At 63.0% G+C, this 18467-nt stretch overlaps 2 protein-coding genes across 7 annotated transcripts; one reads left to right on the forward strand and one right to left on the reverse strand.

Moving 5' to 3' along the window:
- Positions 1–1835: 1835 nt before the first annotated feature.
- Positions 1836–8482, reverse strand: PARP3 (poly(ADP-ribose) polymerase family member 3). Of its 6 annotated transcripts, none has more exons than XM_028518518.2 (11): positions 8292–8482; positions 7160–7341; positions 6453–6578; positions 5844–6032; positions 5557–5689; positions 5241–5467; positions 4863–5012; positions 4586–4672; positions 4163–4340; positions 2837–2992; positions 1836–2405 (listed from the first exon to the last, which is right to left on the reverse strand). In XM_028518518.2, the coding sequence occupies exons 1-11, from the start codon at positions 8338–8340 to the stop codon at positions 2236–2238; spliced, it is 1647 nt and encodes a 548-aa protein (XP_028374319.2). In that variant the 5' UTR covers positions 8341–8482; the 3' UTR covers positions 1836–2235. The 6 variants fall into 6 exon arrangements, with proteins under 6 accessions (XP_028374319.2, XP_035886149.1, XP_035886151.1 ...); XM_036030256.1 differs by having other exon boundaries at positions 6453–6584; XM_036030258.1 differs by lacking the exon at positions 8292–8482 and adding an exon at positions 7990–8278 and having other exon boundaries at positions 6453–6584; positions 7160–7398.
- Positions 8483–8748: 266 nt separating this feature from the next.
- Positions 8749–17861, forward strand: RRP9 (ribosomal RNA processing 9, U3 small nucleolar RNA binding protein). Its single transcript, XM_028518440.2, has 15 exons — positions 8749–8957; positions 9228–9310; positions 13807–13916; positions 14316–14383; positions 14464–14505; positions 14764–14890; positions 15265–15389; positions 15476–15568; positions 15944–16044; positions 16139–16273; positions 16357–16419; positions 16626–16771; positions 16855–16934; positions 17497–17570; positions 17694–17861. The coding sequence occupies exons 1-15, from the start codon at positions 8871–8873 to the stop codon at positions 17785–17787; spliced, it is 1428 nt and encodes a 475-aa protein (XP_028374241.1). The 5' UTR covers positions 8749–8870; the 3' UTR covers positions 17788–17861.
- The last annotated feature ends 606 nt before the right edge of the window (positions 17862–18467 follow it).

The raw sequence follows: 18467 nt of genomic DNA on the forward strand, positions 1-18467 counted from the left end.
GGTTCAATTCCCAGTCAGGGCATGTGCCTGGGCAGTAGGCCAGGTCCCAAGTTGGGGGCGTGTGAGTTGGGGGGTCCTGAGAGGCAGCCAGGTGGTGTTTATCTCCCTCTCCTTCTCCCTTCCTTCCCCTCTTTGTCAAGATAAACTAATAATACAATATTTAAAAAGAGAGAAAGAAATGAAGGAACGATAAAGGAGAAACTAGGGACGCCAGTTTCCCACGGCAGGGGGCGGGAGTGGAGGGGAGGGCCCGGGGCTGCACACCCCTCTGAGCACAGCCTTTCGTATAGGTTGGACTTCTGGGAACTATTTTAATATTCTATGTATTGAAAAAAAAATCAGTGAAGATGAGGAAAATCCCCTAAAGGTGACTATAAGCAGAAATGAATGATAAAGACAACTGTACCTGAACAACAAAATAATTTGGGGGGGGGGAGAACAAACCTACCCATATTTCAAATGCACAAAGGCCACAGTGAACGGCTACTCCAAGTAACCCGTGCACTGTCTCCGCCTCGTCGACCTCAGTGCAAAGGCAGACAGAGCATCTTGAAGAAGCTTCAAGAAAGCACGAGCCCTGCTTAGAGTGCTCAGTTCTCACCGTGGCGCGACTATAGCAATGCCAAATCTCCTATCGGTGCAGAACGGGGCAAACAGGTAGGCAGGCCGGCGCTCTGCACGCCGAGGTTCCTCCTGTCGGAGCGCACATGTGGAGCTGGGGGAGAGAGAGACAGCCGGAGCCGTCGGGTGGGAGCTGGGGAAACGGACGTGGAGGCAGGTGTGTTTGTGCACGTCCGCCCTTCCTGGCGTTTTGCTACAAAGGCTCAACAGCAGTGACACCCAGGACCAAGAGCATCCCTTCTGTCTGGAAACCGGATTTCAAATACCATTTCCTGCTCTAGGGAAGCTGGGCTCCTTGGAGAAACGGCTGGCCAGGATTGTGCAAGAGGAGCCTGGAGCACCTTTGATGCCGGGAAATAGGAAGTGCTCAGAAGTGACGCAGACAGAGGAGTCAGCCTGGAGGTCCTCCTGCAGGCCACATCCGGGACAGTCTGAGGCTCAGAGTAGATACGGACACATCGCTGGTTACAAGTAACGCAGCTGGTCACTTCCAGGGGAGAGACCTGGTGCAGCAGCTGACTTAGGGGGTCAGAGTTAGTTCAGGTCACCAACAGAGGGACGCGTCCCTCCTGCCAGAATGCCCCGAGGAGACGTCACACATGTCGGGTCCCCCCAGTCGGCAGCAGCTGAATCTGATCCTGACCAGACGTGAGAGACACTGAGACTGAGACCCTGTGAGGCAAGACAAGGGGCCTGCACCCTGTGGGGCTGCGGAGGACGTCCAGTCATGGAGGGAGAAATAAGAAGGCCGAGGCAGGTTTCAGACTGAAGGAGAGTGAAGAGACGAGACGAGGAGATGCCCTGGGTGACCCCCGGCTGGGTCCCGCGCTGCTCCAGCCCCACACCCTGGTGTCTGGTAGGGCCGCCCGGGGCGCTCACGGGCATCCTTTCCCGAGGGCAGAGCCGGCCGCTGGGGATGTGCAGGTGTGAGATACTCCGATTGGAAGTCATGGGCGGAGCTTGGTCTGCTGGGCCTGTCCCGGCTACAGGACAGGATCGCCGGGTGGGGCCCCCAGGGACCAAGGGCTCTGAGCTGATGGTGGGGGTTGTCTTTGAAGGTCAGTGATGAGAGCAGGTGGGTGTGGCAGTGGTGGACCTGGTTGGACCAGGGTGGGTGGGGCCAGTGTGGGGCTGGAGCTGCCGTGTGCTCTGGGGGGTCACTGGGGAGAAGGGGGGCCCAGGCTTGTGCGGCCGCAGCACTGAGAAGCAGAGTCTGGGATGAGCAAAGACAGTGTTTAATGAACTTGCCTGTGCGTGCCTGAAGTTCAGCCTACATTGGTGACTGCATTCTGTGGATGGGCAGCCTGGGCTGGGATGGAACCCGGGTGGGTGTGGGGTCGGCCCACTCTCACCCTGCACCCCTCTAACTACACAGCGGGAACAGGTGCGCCCACGGCCCAGTGATGCTGCCGGTCCATCCCACCCATCAGCTTCGGGGCGAGACTCTGGGACCGCAGCCCCACTAGGGCTGGGGAGGGAGAGGGGATCCCTGTCCTGAACACGGCAGGGAGATGGGGGGCAAGCAGGGGTGACTTCGGGAGCCAGAGGTGGCCGGGAAGGTGGAGGCTGACGGCCTCTCCCCAGCTGGGCCGGGGCACGGGGAGGGCGCCCAGCTCAGAGGCGCACCTCCAGCAGGTAGCGCAGGCGGCACTGGCTCTCCTGGTAGATGAGGTACTCGCTCTGGGAGAACGAGGAACCGCTGAACTCGGGGCAGGGCGTGGGCTGGCCCTGGGGCACCGCCACTCGCCGGCCATCCAGCTCCAGCTCCGTGTCCTGGGATGGATCTGCAGGTACAGCCGGGGCCAAGGGGGATGCCAGGGTCACTCACTGGTCCTTGACCTTAACCAGGAAGCTCCGCCCCCATGCTGTCTGCTTCTGGCACAGGGCCTGCCGGCTCGTTCCCACCTTGCCAACCCCCAAACCACTGCGCAGGCTGGGCTTTACCCCTGGACTACCCCGCCCCATCGCTCCACCTGGGAAACACCCACTCGTCCTTCAATGCCACATGACACCTCTCCTTTGAAGCCCTCCTGGATACCCAGGGACGATTTGCTGAGTGGCAGGCACGGTGGAGTGCTGCAGCGAGGACCCATGCTGCTTGTTGCCCCTCTGCACAGCCCCTTCTCTGCTGGCTGCTCCCTGCAGGCGCCCCGGGCCCCCTCTGCGCCCCACTGCCGCGGGCGGGCCTGGGCGGCCTCTCAGGCCTGGGACTCACCGGGCTCTGTGTGGCCTCGGGCAATGACACTGTCAAAGCCGGGGGGTGGCTTCTTCAAGCCGGGCTGGTCTGTGGTGATATGGTGCTCCCTGCCGAGTGCCACCTCCCCCAGGAACATGTAGCCGATGCGGTGGTCCCCACAGGACATGCCCGTAACTGGGGGCCGCAGGGAGGCTCAGGCAGGGCTGCTCGGCCCTCTGGCCCCACTCCCTGGGCCCCTCCCCTGCCGCACTGTCAGCCCCTCTGCCTGGCTGCCTCAGCACAGACAGGGGCCCACTCCTCCTCCTCCTCCTCCCTTAGCAGACCCCCCTTACCCAGGCCACGCTGCCTCCCATGTCTCTCCCCCACCCCTGGGCTCCCGGGGCCCGGTCTCTTCATCCCCCGCTGCCCTCACCACGGTCAGTCAAGGCCTCCCGAATCCGGGGTGGGGTGCTTTTCTCCTTGGCCCGCTTGCTGACTTTGCCACTGGCACCCTTTTCCCCTAGACTAGGCCCCCCTGTGCTGGCTCTCCCAGGGCCACCTCCCCTCTTTCTTAGGCTCCTCTGCCCCCTGCAGACCCCTTGGCCTTGGGCAATCTTGGACATGCTAGAGCTTCAGCCCCATCCGCCCTTGGGCCTTGCTGCCTTGTGTGGGTGAGTGGCGGTGGTCTCCAATGAAGGGTCAGCCTGGGCCGGGACCCAGTCTGGAGAGGTTGCCTCAGGGAGGGCTAAGCTGGGCAGAAACCTGGGGGTCATTAGAGGTGCCTTCGACCCTGTCTTTCCCACGCGCTGCCACCCCGCCCCACATACCCCTCTCCCGGATTCTCTCCGCCCCCACACCTGCGCCCTGGCCTGGGTGCCCCGCCTCTGCCTGGTGATGCCACTGCCTCCCCGCAGCCTCCGGCCCCGCCACCCTGCCCGGGGCTGCGGCCACTGAGGTCCAGCTACGTCCACGTGCAAACAGGCACCCCCTGCTCTCTGGATGAGGCCCTCTTGTCCCCACGTCCCCAGCCACTTCCCACACAGTGGCTGAGCTTTCCTGTCGGGCTGGGCTTGGAGGTCCCGACCTGCCGCAGCCTCCCAGCCTCTGGGCCACTGGCTGCCTGCTCTACTGAGAAGGGTCACCGTTCACCCCGTCAGGTCTGGCCGACATGCTCACTCTGTCCTCACCGCCCCCTCTAGGAAGCTGTCTCTGAGCCCCCTCAAATCCCAGGACGCCCCACTGAGTGCTCTGGGCAGTCACTATTCAAGGGCCCCTCTCCTGGATCCCCCACAAACTGGGTGAACACCGGGCCCAGCCCCCCTCGGTCCCCATGCCCACGGGGCCTGGGCCCGAGGAGCCACTCACCGTAGCCTGCTGACTTGCTGTTCTCCGAGGCAAAGTAGATGCCCTTGCCCACACGGCCACCAGAATGCGGCATGATGCGGAGCCCGCTGGTGAGGATGGCGGCCACCACCGCCACGTTGGTGCCGTGCCACAGCAGCCTCCGGTTACCCAACTTGCCGTGGGCCTGGAACCGATCTCCCTGGGTGGGGGTGGGGAGACAGTGGGGAGGCATGTAATGCCCATTGGGGGGTCCTCCCTGCTGATCCGAAGGGCCCACTGGGGCTCCACCTCTGGCCACTCCCACACTCCTTCCCACACTTGCCAGCCCCAGGGCTGCTGGGAACCGGTCAGAGTTGTGGAGATGGCCCAGTAAGCGACACACAAGCCAGGTCACCTCAAGGGTCAGGGCAGTGACAGGGGAGGGCTCTGGGGGCCGTCCCTTACCTCCCCTTCTCGGTTCACTTTCCAGACGTGCTGAAGAGCAGGGCACCTGTAGCTGGTGCCCGTCTGTGCTAAGTAGGTGTGGATCACCTGCGGGGAGAGCGGAAGTGGGGTGCCGAGGGCGAGAGACATTTGGATGAACCCCCCCAGCTCTCCACGAGCCCTAGAGACACAGGGAGAGGGGACCGAGGGTGAGGGGCTCCCCTGGGCACCTTGAGGGCAGATGGGCAGAGGGGTGGTGCCCACTCTCCCCCCAGCTCCTCCGTGGGGCTCAGCCCACCTTGTACTCAGGCGCCTCTGGGTCCAGAAGCTGGAGCTGGCACCTGAGGAGCTGGTAGTCTCGGTCCACTGGGTGTGGCACCTCCTCCACCCTCTCCTCCTCCTCGGGCGCTGTCTGCAGGCTCCGGGCCAGCTCGATGTCGGCCAGCACCTAAGGTGACGGGCACTGGCAGCTTGTCTGTCCACGTGACTTACTCCCGCTTCTGCTCTCCTTCCCACGTGACTGGCACTGTGGCCACCTGACTTGTCTGTCCACCTATTCACCGCCACCCCGTCCATCACAGTCCTGCTCTCTGGGCCTGTCGGCTAACTGCCCCCCTGCAGGTCCTTTGCCCAATCTGATCGGTATCCCCACTGTGTGCCCCCCGCCAGCCCTCACCAGCAGCATGTCCTTCTTGGCCTGCAGAAGCTCCAGGGAGTTGATGGGCGGGGGCCGGCTGCGGCCGAAGTTGTGGGGGATGACAGTGTAGAAGCGGGAGGACAGCTCCTCCAGGCTGGGGCCCCCAGCGGTGGGGGCTCTCAGGGCCGCCTCCAGGGCCTCCAAGGCCTCGAAGCCCCGTGCGATCTGCTGCTTGCTCAACTTTCCCAGGGGCATCTTTTTCACATCTGGGGGGCGGGAGAGTGGGGAGACTCAGCCCCCTGTCACTCCCTTGTCACTCCTGGGCCTTGCCCCCCTGCCTGGCCCCTGCCCTCACCCAGGTTCATGAGGGTCATAGCGTCCGTGAACATGTCCTTGCTGAAGATGTTGGTAATGAGCTTCTGTGTGGCTGCGTCCAAGGAGCAGGGCCGCACCCGCTGAGCCACGGTCCTCACCGGGCCTCCGTCAACCTAGGGGCAGAGGGTGCTCGTAGGGGCCAGGAGCAGGGCCTGAGCAAGGCCAGAGAGCAGAAGTCTGTGGCAGTGTGGCAGAGCTGGGCGGGGGCGGGGGCCAGGTGGCTGGGTCCCCGGTCCCCTCCCTCAGCCCGGGGCCCAGCCGCCTCACCTTCACCACAGCCTCCTGGGTCTCGTCCTCTCCCTGCACTTCGATCAGCGTGTACTTGCCGGGATGTGCCACAAAGTGGTCCCGCTCTGCCCAGCTGTTCTTGGTCTTGTCCCGAAACTTCTTCTCAAAGTCCTTCTTCGCATCGTCCAGGGAATCGAAGGGGCTGAGCTTTGACTGGCCCACCTCGCCCTGCAATCGACAGCCTTCAGGTGCACTCCCTGGGCCGCACTGTGCCCACCATAACACCTGCGGCCTCCGTCCAGCCAGGGCCTGCGCCCAGCCCTGAGACGGGCAGCACCTGCAGCAGGGGTGTGGAACTCACTCTCACTGGGGCCACATCAGCCTCACAGTTGCCTTCAAAGGGTCAAAATAATCTTAGGACTAAGTGTAGCTACTCCTTAACTGTTAAGGAGTTGAAGTTACATTCGGCCCCTTGAAGGCAACCTCGAGGCTGATGTGGCCCCTGGTGAAAAGGAGCGTGACACCCCTGACCTGCAGCCTTTAGGCCTGAGAGCTGTGTGGGTGGACCCTGGGCAGCAGGGGGCAGCGCTGAGCAGGGAGAGGGGAGGGGAGGCCGGCGGGGGAGGGGCAGGGCAGGTGGGCACTCACCACGCGGCCCCAGCGGTTCCAGCAGAAGAAGCGGTCACCGTCCTCCAGCAGCTGGATGATGTAGAACTTGTTGTTGTTGCTCCCGATGTTGGTCTGGTTCAGGGTGCAGTCATAGTCTCCGTGCACCTGGGCCTGCGGGCGCAAGGGCGGGGCAGGCCTGTGTGGGCTGCCCTTGGGTGGGCAGGAAACCCGGCCCCACCCTGACAGGGCTCGGACTGCCCTGGGCTGTCACAGGAGTCCCTGGGGGACGAAGTCTGAGAGGATGTGGCTAAACTGGGGCTGTGGAAGGAGATTCTGGAAAGACTCGGCTGTGCCCTGGGTGGGGGAATCGAGGGACACATGTTTCTGCCCCAGGGGTCTCGTAGGGACACTGCCCTGTGAGGGATCTCAGGGGGACACAGCCCTACCCTGTGGCATAGGTTTGAGGGTGCATAGGTGAGCCCTGGGGAGACCTAGGGGGTCGGAGCCTGGCTTGAAGGGTGGCAGGAGGGGGCTGGAGGAGCTCAGGGGCCTGCCCTGCGGTCTGAACAGCAGACACGACCTGCCCGATGGGATGCGATGCAGCCCTGCCTGACCTCGGGGGTCCCGGGAGACCACAGCCAGACTTGGGGACCCGAGCTAAGCTGAACTGGGGAGGGAAGTGGCTCTGAGTGTATTTGTGTCTAGGAGGGAGCAGGCTCCAGGCCAGGCTGGGGACTACAGCTCACCTGGTTCCCGGGACTGCGGCTGAGGGGACACTCGGGGTCCACCCGGACTGCACGCTTCTCTGTGGGTGCGGCCCTGAGGGCCTCAGCAGTGGAGCGGAAGCTGTCCGCCTCTGCCCCCTGCCGTCCCTTCTTCTTCTCAGGGCCCTCAGCCTGCACAGTGGACTTGCGCTTGGGAGCCATGGCTGTGTTGGGGCGCCGAGAGGGGCTTCAGGCTTCCATGGCAGCTGCTCCCCACCTGGCTGGTACAGCACCAGCGTGCCCCATGCTGAGTTTGCCTTTGGGGTGCACCCACCGCCTCCCCCTCCCTCCATGCCACAGTCCCAGCCCCAGACCAAAGCCCGTTCTCTCACCCCGGACACGCCCTTGTGCCCGATAGCAGGGGCAGGGCCAGGACCCTGTCCAGTCTGCCCACTCTGGTCAGGGAGGAGTGGTTCCCTCCCCTCTCTGGTTGTGCGGGTTGTCCAGGGGGTACAGAAAGTGAAAGGAGGGGCTTCTGTCCCACTGATGGCCCCTCTGCCCTCCAGAGCACTCTGTGGGCTCTGCCTGCTCCTCCCACTTCCCAGCTGCCTGGGACTTGGCATGGGTGCTGGGCTGAGTCACCCCAGCAATGGAGCCGAGTGGGCAGTGGCGGCCGGGGCAGCACCCCCGGGGCCAGGTCTGTTCCTCCAGAGCTCGGGATCCACTGATGCAGAAACCCTTCCCGTTGAGCTCAGTAGTGCCGGGCTGTGAGCCAGGGTCCCAGACCAGTGACCTTGAATTGCCAGTGTGCAAGGGAAGTCCCTCCCCGCCCTGCCCTTCTAAGGGCCGTGGACAGGGTCGTGGGCACTCACCTAGGAGAAGCAGGGGCCTGGGAGAGATGGCCCTCGGTCCCCAGTATGAGGATCTCCCAGGGCCGTCCCAGTCCTGGGGCCCTCTCTAGCAATCTGCTGTCAGCCTAGGCGTGACTATGGGAGGGACTTCCTGACAATCGCCAGAGGCGGAGGTAAAGTGGAGTTGTGGTGGAGTAGTATTTCAGCTATGTGGCCACGAGTAGGGTGAGTCAAAGGCTGGGTCAGGCCAGAGCGTGCGGCCTGTCCCACGCATGTGTGGGCACTTCATCGGGACACTTCCAAGGCCCGGAGGACCAACGCACCGTTAGGGCTGCTCCTTCGGCCTGAGGCATCCCATGCGTGTCCACCCATGGTTGCCCAATGACCTTTGCCCAAGGTGCGGGCACTGCCTTCCTTTCTCTAGTGCTGCCCGGAGGCCCCCGGTGCCCCGTCCGATATCTAGTGCCGGACTTGGTACACCCTTGTCCACGCCCCTGACAGGGTGGGGTCCTGGTCTGCGTCTCCGAACTCCGCGTCTCTGGCGCCCTCCAGCGGCCAAGGGGCGAAAACACAGAGACGGCCCCCTGTTCGCCCCGCCTTACACAGCCCCTAAATAGAGGTGCGCACGCGCTGCAACTTGGGCCGGAAGAACCCGGAACAGGCTGTTTCCTACCGAGCCCAGCGCGGGAGCGCAGGGGAGGTTTAGGAGGCGTGGCCACAGACGTTTACCCTCCGGGTGATTGGGGGCGTGGCATAGCCTACCACACCACCCATTGGGGCCGTAGGAGGCGGGGCCCGCCCGGCAGTGAGGGCCTATCAGGGCGCGGAGTCTTGCGAGACTTCCTGGGTTCCGCCGCCACGTGAGTGCCCTGGCGGCTGCTGCAACACACACGGTGGTCAGCATGCCCGCGACAGCGGTGGCTCGGAAGCGGGGAAAGCCGGCTTCGGGGGAGCGGGCCGGTGCGGGAGCTGGCAAGCGGCGGCGGAAGGTGAGCACTCGTTTTTGAGATCCGGGATCAGACCTGCTGCTGGGACCACCTTCATCCCCTCCTTTCCCCTCTTCCGCCCCCTCGACCCACGCCGCGACCCTTCTCCCAGGGTTCCAACTGGAGTCAGCTTCGCTTCTCTGTCCGCCGGCCAAATCCCGGTCTGCCGTTCCCAGTCCCGGGGCTCTCGACTGGCCGGAAGGGGCCTTGGGTCAGTGCCGGAGTGGTGGGGACCCCTGACCTGTGAAGGCATCATTCTCGTATATTCCCCAGGCCGACTCTTCCGGGGACAAGGGCAAGTCCAAGGGCGGCGGCAAGATGAATGAGGAGATCTCCAGCGACTCTGAGAGTGAGAGGTGAGCTCGGCTTTTCTGCTCAGCGGTAGGGAGTGCTGAGGCCCATGGTGCATGGACGTCTCCGTGCGTGAGAACCCCGGCCCCTGGCTCACAGGCCTTGGCTCTTGCCTCCAGTTTCTGATCCTGACAAGCCTCACCTCCTTCCCCGCGGGGTCTGTGTGTGGAGAGGACCCTCAGCCCCAGTTGGAGACCAGGGCGACCTCTCTGGCCCATGGCAGGGAGGCAGGGGGCTGAGTCCAGGCTGCAGTGACTTGGAAGGGGAGGGGGTGCAAGAAATGCTGGCTAGTTCTTCACTCCCTTTCCCACGATTTCACGATTACTGGTCTCCCCCTGGCCGGGGCGGAGGCCAGGCACTGGCTTCCCTTCTGAGAGCACAGAGGCGAGCAGGCAGGGGGAGAGCGAACGAGTGGTAATGGGATGTGTTACCCCTGTGTGTTCTGGGAAGCCGAGGGGCATTTCAGTAGGGCCTGGAGAGATGAGGAGCCCTGGTGGGGAGGCAGGGAAGGCGCTGAGGGATCAGAGGAAAGTGTAGGGTGTAGTAAGTGTGCCAGAACGGGAGGTGAGGGAATGGAAGGCCAGGTGGTGGGTGCACCCAGCTTGCGGAGAGGGCTTTGAACACCTCCCTGGTCCTGTCTGGGGACAGGAGTGGGGCCAGTGGCAGGGTGTGCGAGGGGGCTAGCAGAGCATCAGGCCGGGCCTTGTGGCACAGAAGTCCTCGTGCCCGGGACCCTGGTGCCTGCCTTAAGCGTTGGCTTTGGACATTCTGCTTCTCCAGCTGACTCTGTGTCGGCCTGACCCTGCTCACAGGGAGACTTTTTAAAAATATATTTTATTGATTGTGCTATTACAGTTGTCCCATTTCCCCCCTTCACTCCCCTCCACCCTGCACACCCTCTCTCACTCACATCCCCCGCTTTAGTTCATGTCCATGTGTCATACTTATAAGTTCTTCAGCTTCTACATTCCCCGTACTATTCTTACCCTCCCCCTGTCTATTTTCTACCTACCGTCTATGCTACTTATTCTCTGCACCTTTTGCCCCTCTCTCCTCCCTCCCACTCCCCTGCTGCTAACCTTCCATGTGATCTCCATTTCTGTGGTTCTGTTCCTGTTCTAGTTGTTTGCTTAGTTTCTTTTGGTTTTGCTTTACGTGTGGTTGTTAATAATTGTGAGTTTGCTGTCCTTTTACTATACGTGTTTTTTTATCTTTTCTTAGATAAGTCCCTTTAACATTTCATAACATTTCATAAAATAAGGGTTTGGTGATGATGAACTCCTTTAACTTGACCTTTTCTGAGAAGCACTTTATCTGCCCTTCCATTCTAAATGATAGCTTTGCTGGATAGAGCAATCTGGGATGTAGGTCCTTGCCTTTCATGACTTGGAATATTTCTTTCCAGCCCCTTCTTGCCTGTAAGGTCTCTTTTGAGAAATCAGCTGACAGTCTGATGGGAACTCCTTTGTAGGTTACTGCCCCCTTATCTCTTGCTGCTTCTAGGATTCTCTCCTTCATTTTTACCTTGACTAATGTAATTATGATGTACCTTCGTGTGTTTCTTCTTGGGTCCAAGTTCTTTGGGACTCTCTGAGCTTCCTGGACTTCCTGGAAGTCTATTTCCTTTGCCAGATTGGGGGAAGTTCTCCTTTATTATTTGTTCAAATACATTTTCAATCTGTTGCTTTTCCTCTTCCCCTTCTGGTACCTACCCCTATAATTTGGATATTGGAATGTTTAAAGATGTCCTGGAGGTTCCTAAGCTTCTCGGTTTTTTGAATTTTTATTTCTCCATTCTTTCCTGTTTGGTTGTTTCTTTCTTCCTTCTGGTCCACTCTATTGTTTTGGGTCCCAGTTTCCTTTCCATCACTATTGGTTCCCTGTGCATTTTCCTTCATTTCTTTTATAATAACCTGCATTTGTTCATCTAATTTTCGACCAAAATCAACCAATTCTGTGCGCTTCCTGATCACCAATGTTTTGAACTGTGCATCTAATAGGTTGGCTATCTCTTGGTCGCTTAAAAGGATGGGTTCTGGGGCTTTCATTTGTTCTTCTGTTTGAGCCATCTCCGTCTCTCTCTCTCTCTCTCTTTTGGGGGGGGTCTGGTCGCTCCTGTTACGGTGAGGGGTGGAGCCTTAGGTGTTCACCAGGACTGGGCACCCCAGTCGCTAGATTGTGACGTTGTATGCGGGGGTGGGGTCGAGAGGGAACAATGGTGTTAGCTCCATTCTCCTGGGACCTCAGTCCCTTCCCTGGGATCCTTGGTTGCTCGCTCTGCCCTGCTCCACAATCGCTGCCTCACTGGGTCCGCCAGCTGCCGCCTGTGCACTCAGGGTCCGCCCGCTGCACTCTTGCGCGCCCCAGATGCCTTACGCGCCCCCGGTTGCCTTACTCGCCCAACTATCTCTGCTCTCCATGCCGCGACCCGAGCCTGGCTGCTCGTCTCCGCCCCTCCCACCGGTCTGGATGAATGGGTCTGTTTCAATTTCTTGGCTGTCCGACTCCCATTCAGATAAATTCTCTGTCAGTTCTGGGTGTTATTCTGCCTCTAAATTGTGGTTGTTCCCATCTTGGTGGTGCGTGGAGGTACGGTGTGTCCACCTATGCCTCCGTCTTGGCCGGAAGTCAGGGAGACTTAAGATGCCTTGCTTCGTCCCCAGGTTACTGTGGGTGCGTGGGTGGGTGCCAAGCCCTCTGGTAAGCACTCGTAAGCGGCTTTACAACGCGCTGTGAGAGGCCTTAGCTACGGAAGAGTGGACGAGACGCGTCTGCGCTGTGGAGCGTGGTGGGGAATGATGACCTCCGTGCGCTCACCACTCAGGTTACCGACTCGGCCGTTTGCAGCAACTGACGGGCCCCAGTTGCCGTTCCTGACTCGAGTTACTCACTTCTTTGCTTTCCTCCTTCCCTTCCTTTTTGTCCTCTTGTTTTTCGTTTTCTCATGCAGTTCTAACTTACATGTAGTGACATCCACCTTTCTTTAGAGGACAGTTCTGCGAGTTTGACAGGTGCATACCACTGTGGAGAAACAGAATGGCTCATCACCCTCCGAAATTCCCCCTGCTCTTTCGTGGCCGGGTCTCCCCACCCCCGACTCGTAACCACTGTCCCTAGAGCCTCTCTCCTCCGGTACGTCATGTGGGTGGAATCGCAGAGTGTATACTTCCCTTAGCTTTCTTCGGAGCTCTGTCTGGTACGTGTGACCCCTACACGGGACTGGTTAGTCTGGGTAACCTGAGTAGAAGTTCTGACCTTGGCTGTGTAAAGGGCTGAAGGTAGGAAGGTCTCTGGAGCCTGGTCTGGCCTTGAGAGTGCCAAGGTCCTTTCTGGGAGAGGCACAGGCAAGGTTAGGATTGAGTCCTGGAAACCAGTCGGGGCACCCGACAGGGGCCAGGTATCTGCAAGCGTGTGATCGGGGGCACGGGCTGCCCTGGGTTTTCTGCTCCTGGGCACCTGGGACCCTCCCGCAGCCCCCAGGAGCCAGTCAAAGGAGGGCTTGCCGTGAGTACAGGAGCGTGTCAGCGGGTGCAGGGGCCTGGGCTTGGAGGGAAGGCGGGAACTTCACCGGCACCAGCTTAGGCTGGGCCCAGTGAGGGCCCCCGGAACCCGGTCCTTAGGACAGAGGATGGTGCCGCGGCAGTGAGGTGGCCAGACGCCATGTGTCTGCCTCTCGGGTCTTGGCCTCGGACCCGGGCTGGCTGCTCCCCAGTTGGGGCGGCGGTTGTGCCGGGAGCTCCTTTCCCGTGCTGCTAGGGGGGTCCCCTGTTTCCTGTCTCAGGCCGATCTCGGTCTTTGCTTCCCCTGCTGTTTGATGAGCTCACCCTCTGTCCTTTTATTCAATGTTCTTAAGATTTATAAATTTAGTTTTAGAGAGGAGAAAGGAGAGAAACATCAATGTGTGGTTGCCTCTGGAGTGCCCCTTGCAGGGGACCTGGCCCACAACCCCTGCATGTGCCCTGACTGGGAATCGAACCGGTGACCCTTTGGTTCGCAGGCCGGCGCTCAGTCCACTGAGCCACACCAGCCAGGGCTCGTTCTCTATCCTTAAAAGAGGGAGAAAGGACCCATCCTGTGGCCTTTGGGGCAGCCGACAGTGTCTTCAGTTGTCATGATGGTGTGGCTGGCGTGGGTTTCCAGGAGTCAGCGTTCTCCTTCAGAGTTTTGTGTGTGCGGTGGCACGTGTGTCTTCTCACTCTCAGGGTTGCCGTTGAGACGTCTGAAGCCCTTTGGGTTCCTGGCTCTTGACACACGACCCGATTTTTCTCGGGAGCCGGTAGAACCTTCGCTTCCCCTGCGGAGCTGAGAGAGCTCACAGTGGTCCCTTTGGGTTTGGGCCTGTTTTCACGCTCGTGGCAGGCAGTGGGAGGGCCCTTTGTATTTTGCACGTGTAAGCATTGGCCAAGAGGGCTGGCAGGGGGAGCAGCCGGGGTGCATGGTCCTAGAAGCCGCAGGAGTGGGGTGAACACCCTCAAACCGAGTCCCCCCCCCTGGCCTACAGCGTAGCTCCTAGGAGGGCAGAGGAGGAGGAGCAGGAGGAGCTGGAGGAGACCGCACAGGAGAGGAAGCTGCGCTTGGCCAAGCTCTACCTGGAACAGCTGAGGGAGCAAGGTGAGCCCGTGCGCTGGGCCGGGGAGGGGCGGGGCCTGCGCCCAAGCCCGCCTGCTGCGGCCCCTGCCCCTGCCCCTGCCGGGGCACTGGCTCGGGTTCCCAGCGTGCTGTGGGGCCTGCCGGCGCTGGCCGCCCTGTGGGAGCGTGGCCGGAGCCCTAACGGGCTTGAAGGGGACGGCCAGACCTTCAGGGGGCCTCAGACAGATCTGACAGGCAAAGGCCGGCCCTGGGCAGGAACAGACATCAGGCCGTTCCCCCTCTGCCCGAGGAGGCGGCCTGAACTTCCCGCGGGATAGCACCCAAGTGTTTGGGGCCCAGGACAGGGGTGGTGGGGTGGGGGTGGGAAGGGAAAAGGGGGGTCCCAGTCTGGGTTGACCGGGTCTGGTCTGCCCCCCACAGAGGAGGAGAAGGCTGAAGCCCAGGAGTTTGCGGAGGACCAGGTGGCGGGGCGCCTGAAGGAGGACGTGGTGCGTGCGGCGGGACGGCGCTGGGGGAGGGGGTGGGAGGGTCCTCCTCGGGGGGCCTCACGCCTGTCCTCTCCCTGCAGCTGGAGCAGAGGGGCAGGCTGCAGAAGTCGGTGGCGAAGGAGGTGAGTGGGCAGCGCACTTGGGGTGAGATTGGAGGGAACTGGGGTCCCTCCTCGGTTGGTGGCAGAGGGCTCGGCCGGGGGCTCAGGCTGTGGGGTCTCTGAGAACATGGCGGGCGCTTGGACAGGCAGGGTCAGCTCAGGGCTTGGTCCCCTTGCAGCCCTGGGTGGGTGCTTCTGGAAGGGGGGTGGGGAGGCCGTGGGAGCGGGGGGGGGGGGGCCTCCCTGCCCCAGTCACAGTGACCCCGCCTGTCGGCCCAGATCCAGGCCCCAGCCCCGGGCGACATCCGAGTCTTGCGCGGCCACCAGCTCTCCATCACGTGTTTGGTCGTCACCCCCGACGACTTGGCCATCTTTTCCGCCGCCAAAGACTGCACCATCATTAAGTGTGAGTGGGTGCCTGGGGGTGGGGGCGCTGGTCTGGGAGGAAGGAGGGGTTGGCAAGCTGAGCCCCGGTGGGGAAGCTTCTAGAGGCAGGCTTGCTCCCTTGGAAGTGTTTCTGGGTGACAGTGGGTGCCTCTGCCCTGGAGCGGGGCCCGTGAGCTTCTTGTCGCTGTCGTCGGAGACCAGTGAGCAGAGGCAGGGTGGGGACTTAATGGGGATCCGTGCTGCTGGTGGGCGGCTGGGCGAGGGCGCCTGAGGCTCGCACCGCCCTGGGGCTGAGCTCCGGCCCGGACTTTTCCCGTGGCCCCACGCTGCCCTGGTGGGGAGGTCGCCAGCCCGCCGTGCCCCGTCTTAGTGCCCCTCTGCTCCCGGTGTCAGGGAGTGTGGAGAGTGGACGGAAGCTTCACGTGATCCCACGAGCCAAGAAGGGTGCGGAGGGGCAGCCCCCGGGCCACAGCAGCCACGTGCTCTGCATGGCCATCTCCTCTGACGGCAAGTACCTCGTAAGGCGTGGTGGGCCCTGGGGGTGGGGGAGGGGTTCGGGCACCCAGTGGGTGCCCGCCTGTGGCCACTGTCCTCCTCCCTGCAGGCCTCAGGCGACCGCAGCAAGCTCATCCTCATCTGGGAGGCCCAGAGCTGCAGGCACCTGTACACCTTCACGGGACACCGGGACGCCGTGTCGGTGAGCAGTGGGGCCTCCTCGGGCAGGCGTGGTCCGGGCTTGGTGCTGGGCCCTGGGGGTGGGGCGAAGGGGGCAGGGGGTTGCCGTCCTCGGGGAACCTGTGCCGTGGCGTAGCGAGTGGCACTGTCAAAGTCACGAGCGGGGTAAAGGGATAGGAGGGGGCGGGGCCTGAGCCAGCTCCCCCAGGAGACAGGGGGGCCTCTGACAAGTCAGCAGCTGCTCGCGGGCAGGCGGGCTCAGGGCGGGGCTGGGGGTGGGGTGCGGGGTCGGCTCCCTGTGCCGGTGTGGCCTGCTTTTCAGGAAGCCCCCTCCGGGCCTGGCCTCCGGGCCGCGTGCTGTAGCCCAGGCCCCTCTGCCCTCTCTCCGCACCCCCAGGGGCTGGCGTTCCGCAGGGGCACCCACCAGCTCTACAGCACGTCCCACGACCGCTCCGTGAAGGTGTGGAACGTGGCGGAGAACTCCTACGTGGAGACACTGTGAGTGTGCCCGGGGGGCGGGGGGTGTGTGGGTGCATGCGTGCCTGCATGCGAGCGTGCGAGTTCACGGTGACCCCGTCTGCCCCCCCTCCAGCTTCGGGCACCAGGACGCGGTGGCCGCCCTGGACGCCCTGAGCAGGGAGTGCTGCGTGACGGCGGGGGGCCGCGACGGGACCGTGCGGGTGTGGAAGATCCCCGAGGAGTCCCAGCTCGTCTTCTACGGCCACCAGTAAGGCGGCGACTGCACCGGGCGGGGGCCCCGTGGGCTGGGGGGGGGACCCGGGCTGCGCCCCTCACTGCCCCTTCCTCCAGGGGCTCCATCGACAGCATCCAGCTCGTCAATGAGGAGCACATGGTGTCGGGCGCGGATGACGGGTAAGGGCTGCCCCTGGGTGTCTCCCGCCACCGCGCTGCTCCTGCGCCCCCTGCTCAGAGGCAGGGGCGACCCCCACCCGTACGTGCGGACACCAGGGGCGAGCTCAGGCGGCTTCGCCTGCGTCCCGTGGCCGGTGGGCACTGGGTCCCCTCCCACCGTGCGGCCTTTCTGCCCCGCCCCTCACGGACCCGCTCCCTGCCCCCAGCTCTGTGGCCCTGTGGGGCCTCTCCAAGAAACGGCCGCTTGCCCTGCGGCGTGAGGCCCATGGGCTGCGCGGGGAGCCGGGCCTGGAGCAGCCCTTCTGGGTGTCGTCGGTGGCGGCCCTGCTCAACACGGACCTGGTGGCCACAGGTGAGCGCCCTGCCCGGCAGCGAGGGGGGCCCCCCCGGGGGGGGGGGGGCGGGGGCGGCGCTCACTCTCTCCCCGGCCCCCAGGCTCCCACAGCTCCTGCGTGCGGCTCTGGCAGTGCGGCGAGGGCTTCCGGCAGCTCGACCTTCTCTTCGACATCCCCCTGGTGAGGGGCCTGAGTGCCCAGCCCGTTGGGCTGTCCGTGCCTTCTCTTTACAGCCCAGCTCCTCACTCGGTCCTGGCCGGAGCCCTCCCTCCGTCTTCCCCCTCTTCCCCCTCTCTCCCCTCCTCTGCTGCCTCGCCCTGCCCTGCCCTGCCCTGCCCTGCATGCTGGGGTGCCGGGCGGGGAGCAGCCCGGGCCCTGTGTTGGTTTCGTGTGGCTGGAGCCAGATGGATGCCAAGCGAGGGCGTGCCACCTTGGGTGACCTCGGAGAGAGGCGGGTCTGTCAGTGACACGGGGTCCCCGGGGCCCCACAGCCAGGAGCCAGGCCCCGGGCCACACCGACATCCTAGGCATCTGTGGTCTCCTTAACCCTCCCGAAGCTTCCCCGTCCCACCCGCGTGGAGGCTGAGGCCCTGAGGGGTCCCGGGCTGGCCCAGGCGGCGGGAGGTGGGGCAGGGCTTGAACCCAGGTCTGGGGAGGCCAGGCCCTGGATGGTGGTGCTCATGCTGTGGTGGTGGGGGGGGGGTCTGTTCTCACATCCCCTGCGTTGTCCCCCCTTTCTCAGGTGGGCTTTATCAATAGCCTCAAGTTCTCCAGCTCCGGGGACTTCCTGGTGGCCGGGGTGGGGCAGGAGCACAGGTATGGGGCCCCCTGCAGGGTGTGGGGGGGGAGGTGGCACTTGGTTGGTGGCTGGGCAGGAATGGGGGGCGGGACGGCAGGGGGGCGGCTGCGCTGGCCTCAGCTCCTCCCTCACCCCCGCAGGCTGGGCCGCTGGTGGCGGATCAAAGAGGCCCGGAACTCCGTCTGCATCATCCCTCTGCCAAGGGCCCCCAGGCCCACAGCCGCAGGCTCCTGACAACCCCCCCCCCTTATTTAAGTCCTTCCCAGGCCATGCCCGCCCTCTTTGTATTAAAAGTCTCCTCTTTTGGGCCGTGTCTCCTGCAGCTTCTTGGGTGGGTGGGGAGGGAGGGAGGGAGGGAAGGAAGGAGGGGGTGGAAGGGACTGTGGGTTGGAAAAGGCCCGGGGAGGGCCGCCTGAGGCTTCTTGTCCTTTTCCAGGAACAGGGGGCTGGCGCTGTCAGCCGGCTCCTGGTCCCTGAGTGTCCCCTGTGGCCCCACTGGGCCAGCTCCCTGCCCTCTGCTCCAGGCAGGCTGGGAGGGCTCAGAAGCTGCTGACCCCTCAGCCAGAAGCCCCACGCATGTCCGAGCATGTGTAAGGGCGGCTGTGGGTCCGAACTGAAATGAAGACAGCCAGGCCTCCAAGTCAGGCTGGCCTGCCTCAACCAGGCTGGGGCGGTGAGCTGGAGGGGACAGACTGCCCTGGCCAGGCTGCGTGACTCGTCCCAGCAGTGACCCTGCCTGGTACACGTGTCAGGAACGTGGGGTCTCCTGATGTCAGCAGCTGGGTAGTTTGCCCCTGCCTGGGGCGGAGGGGATGGGGAGGTGGAGAGGCAGCTGGAGGTGCCGGTGGCACCTGTGTCTCCCCGGTGGGAATGAGGCGTGTTGGGGACTCTGCCCTTACAGGACATCACAAGCA

This window comes from Phyllostomus discolor, chromosome 7 (assembly GCF_004126475.2).
Source record: "Phyllostomus discolor isolate MPI-MPIP mPhyDis1 chromosome 7, mPhyDis1.pri.v3, whole genome shotgun sequence".
Classification (NCBI taxonomy): Eukaryota; Metazoa; Chordata; class Mammalia; order Chiroptera; family Phyllostomidae; genus Phyllostomus; species Phyllostomus discolor.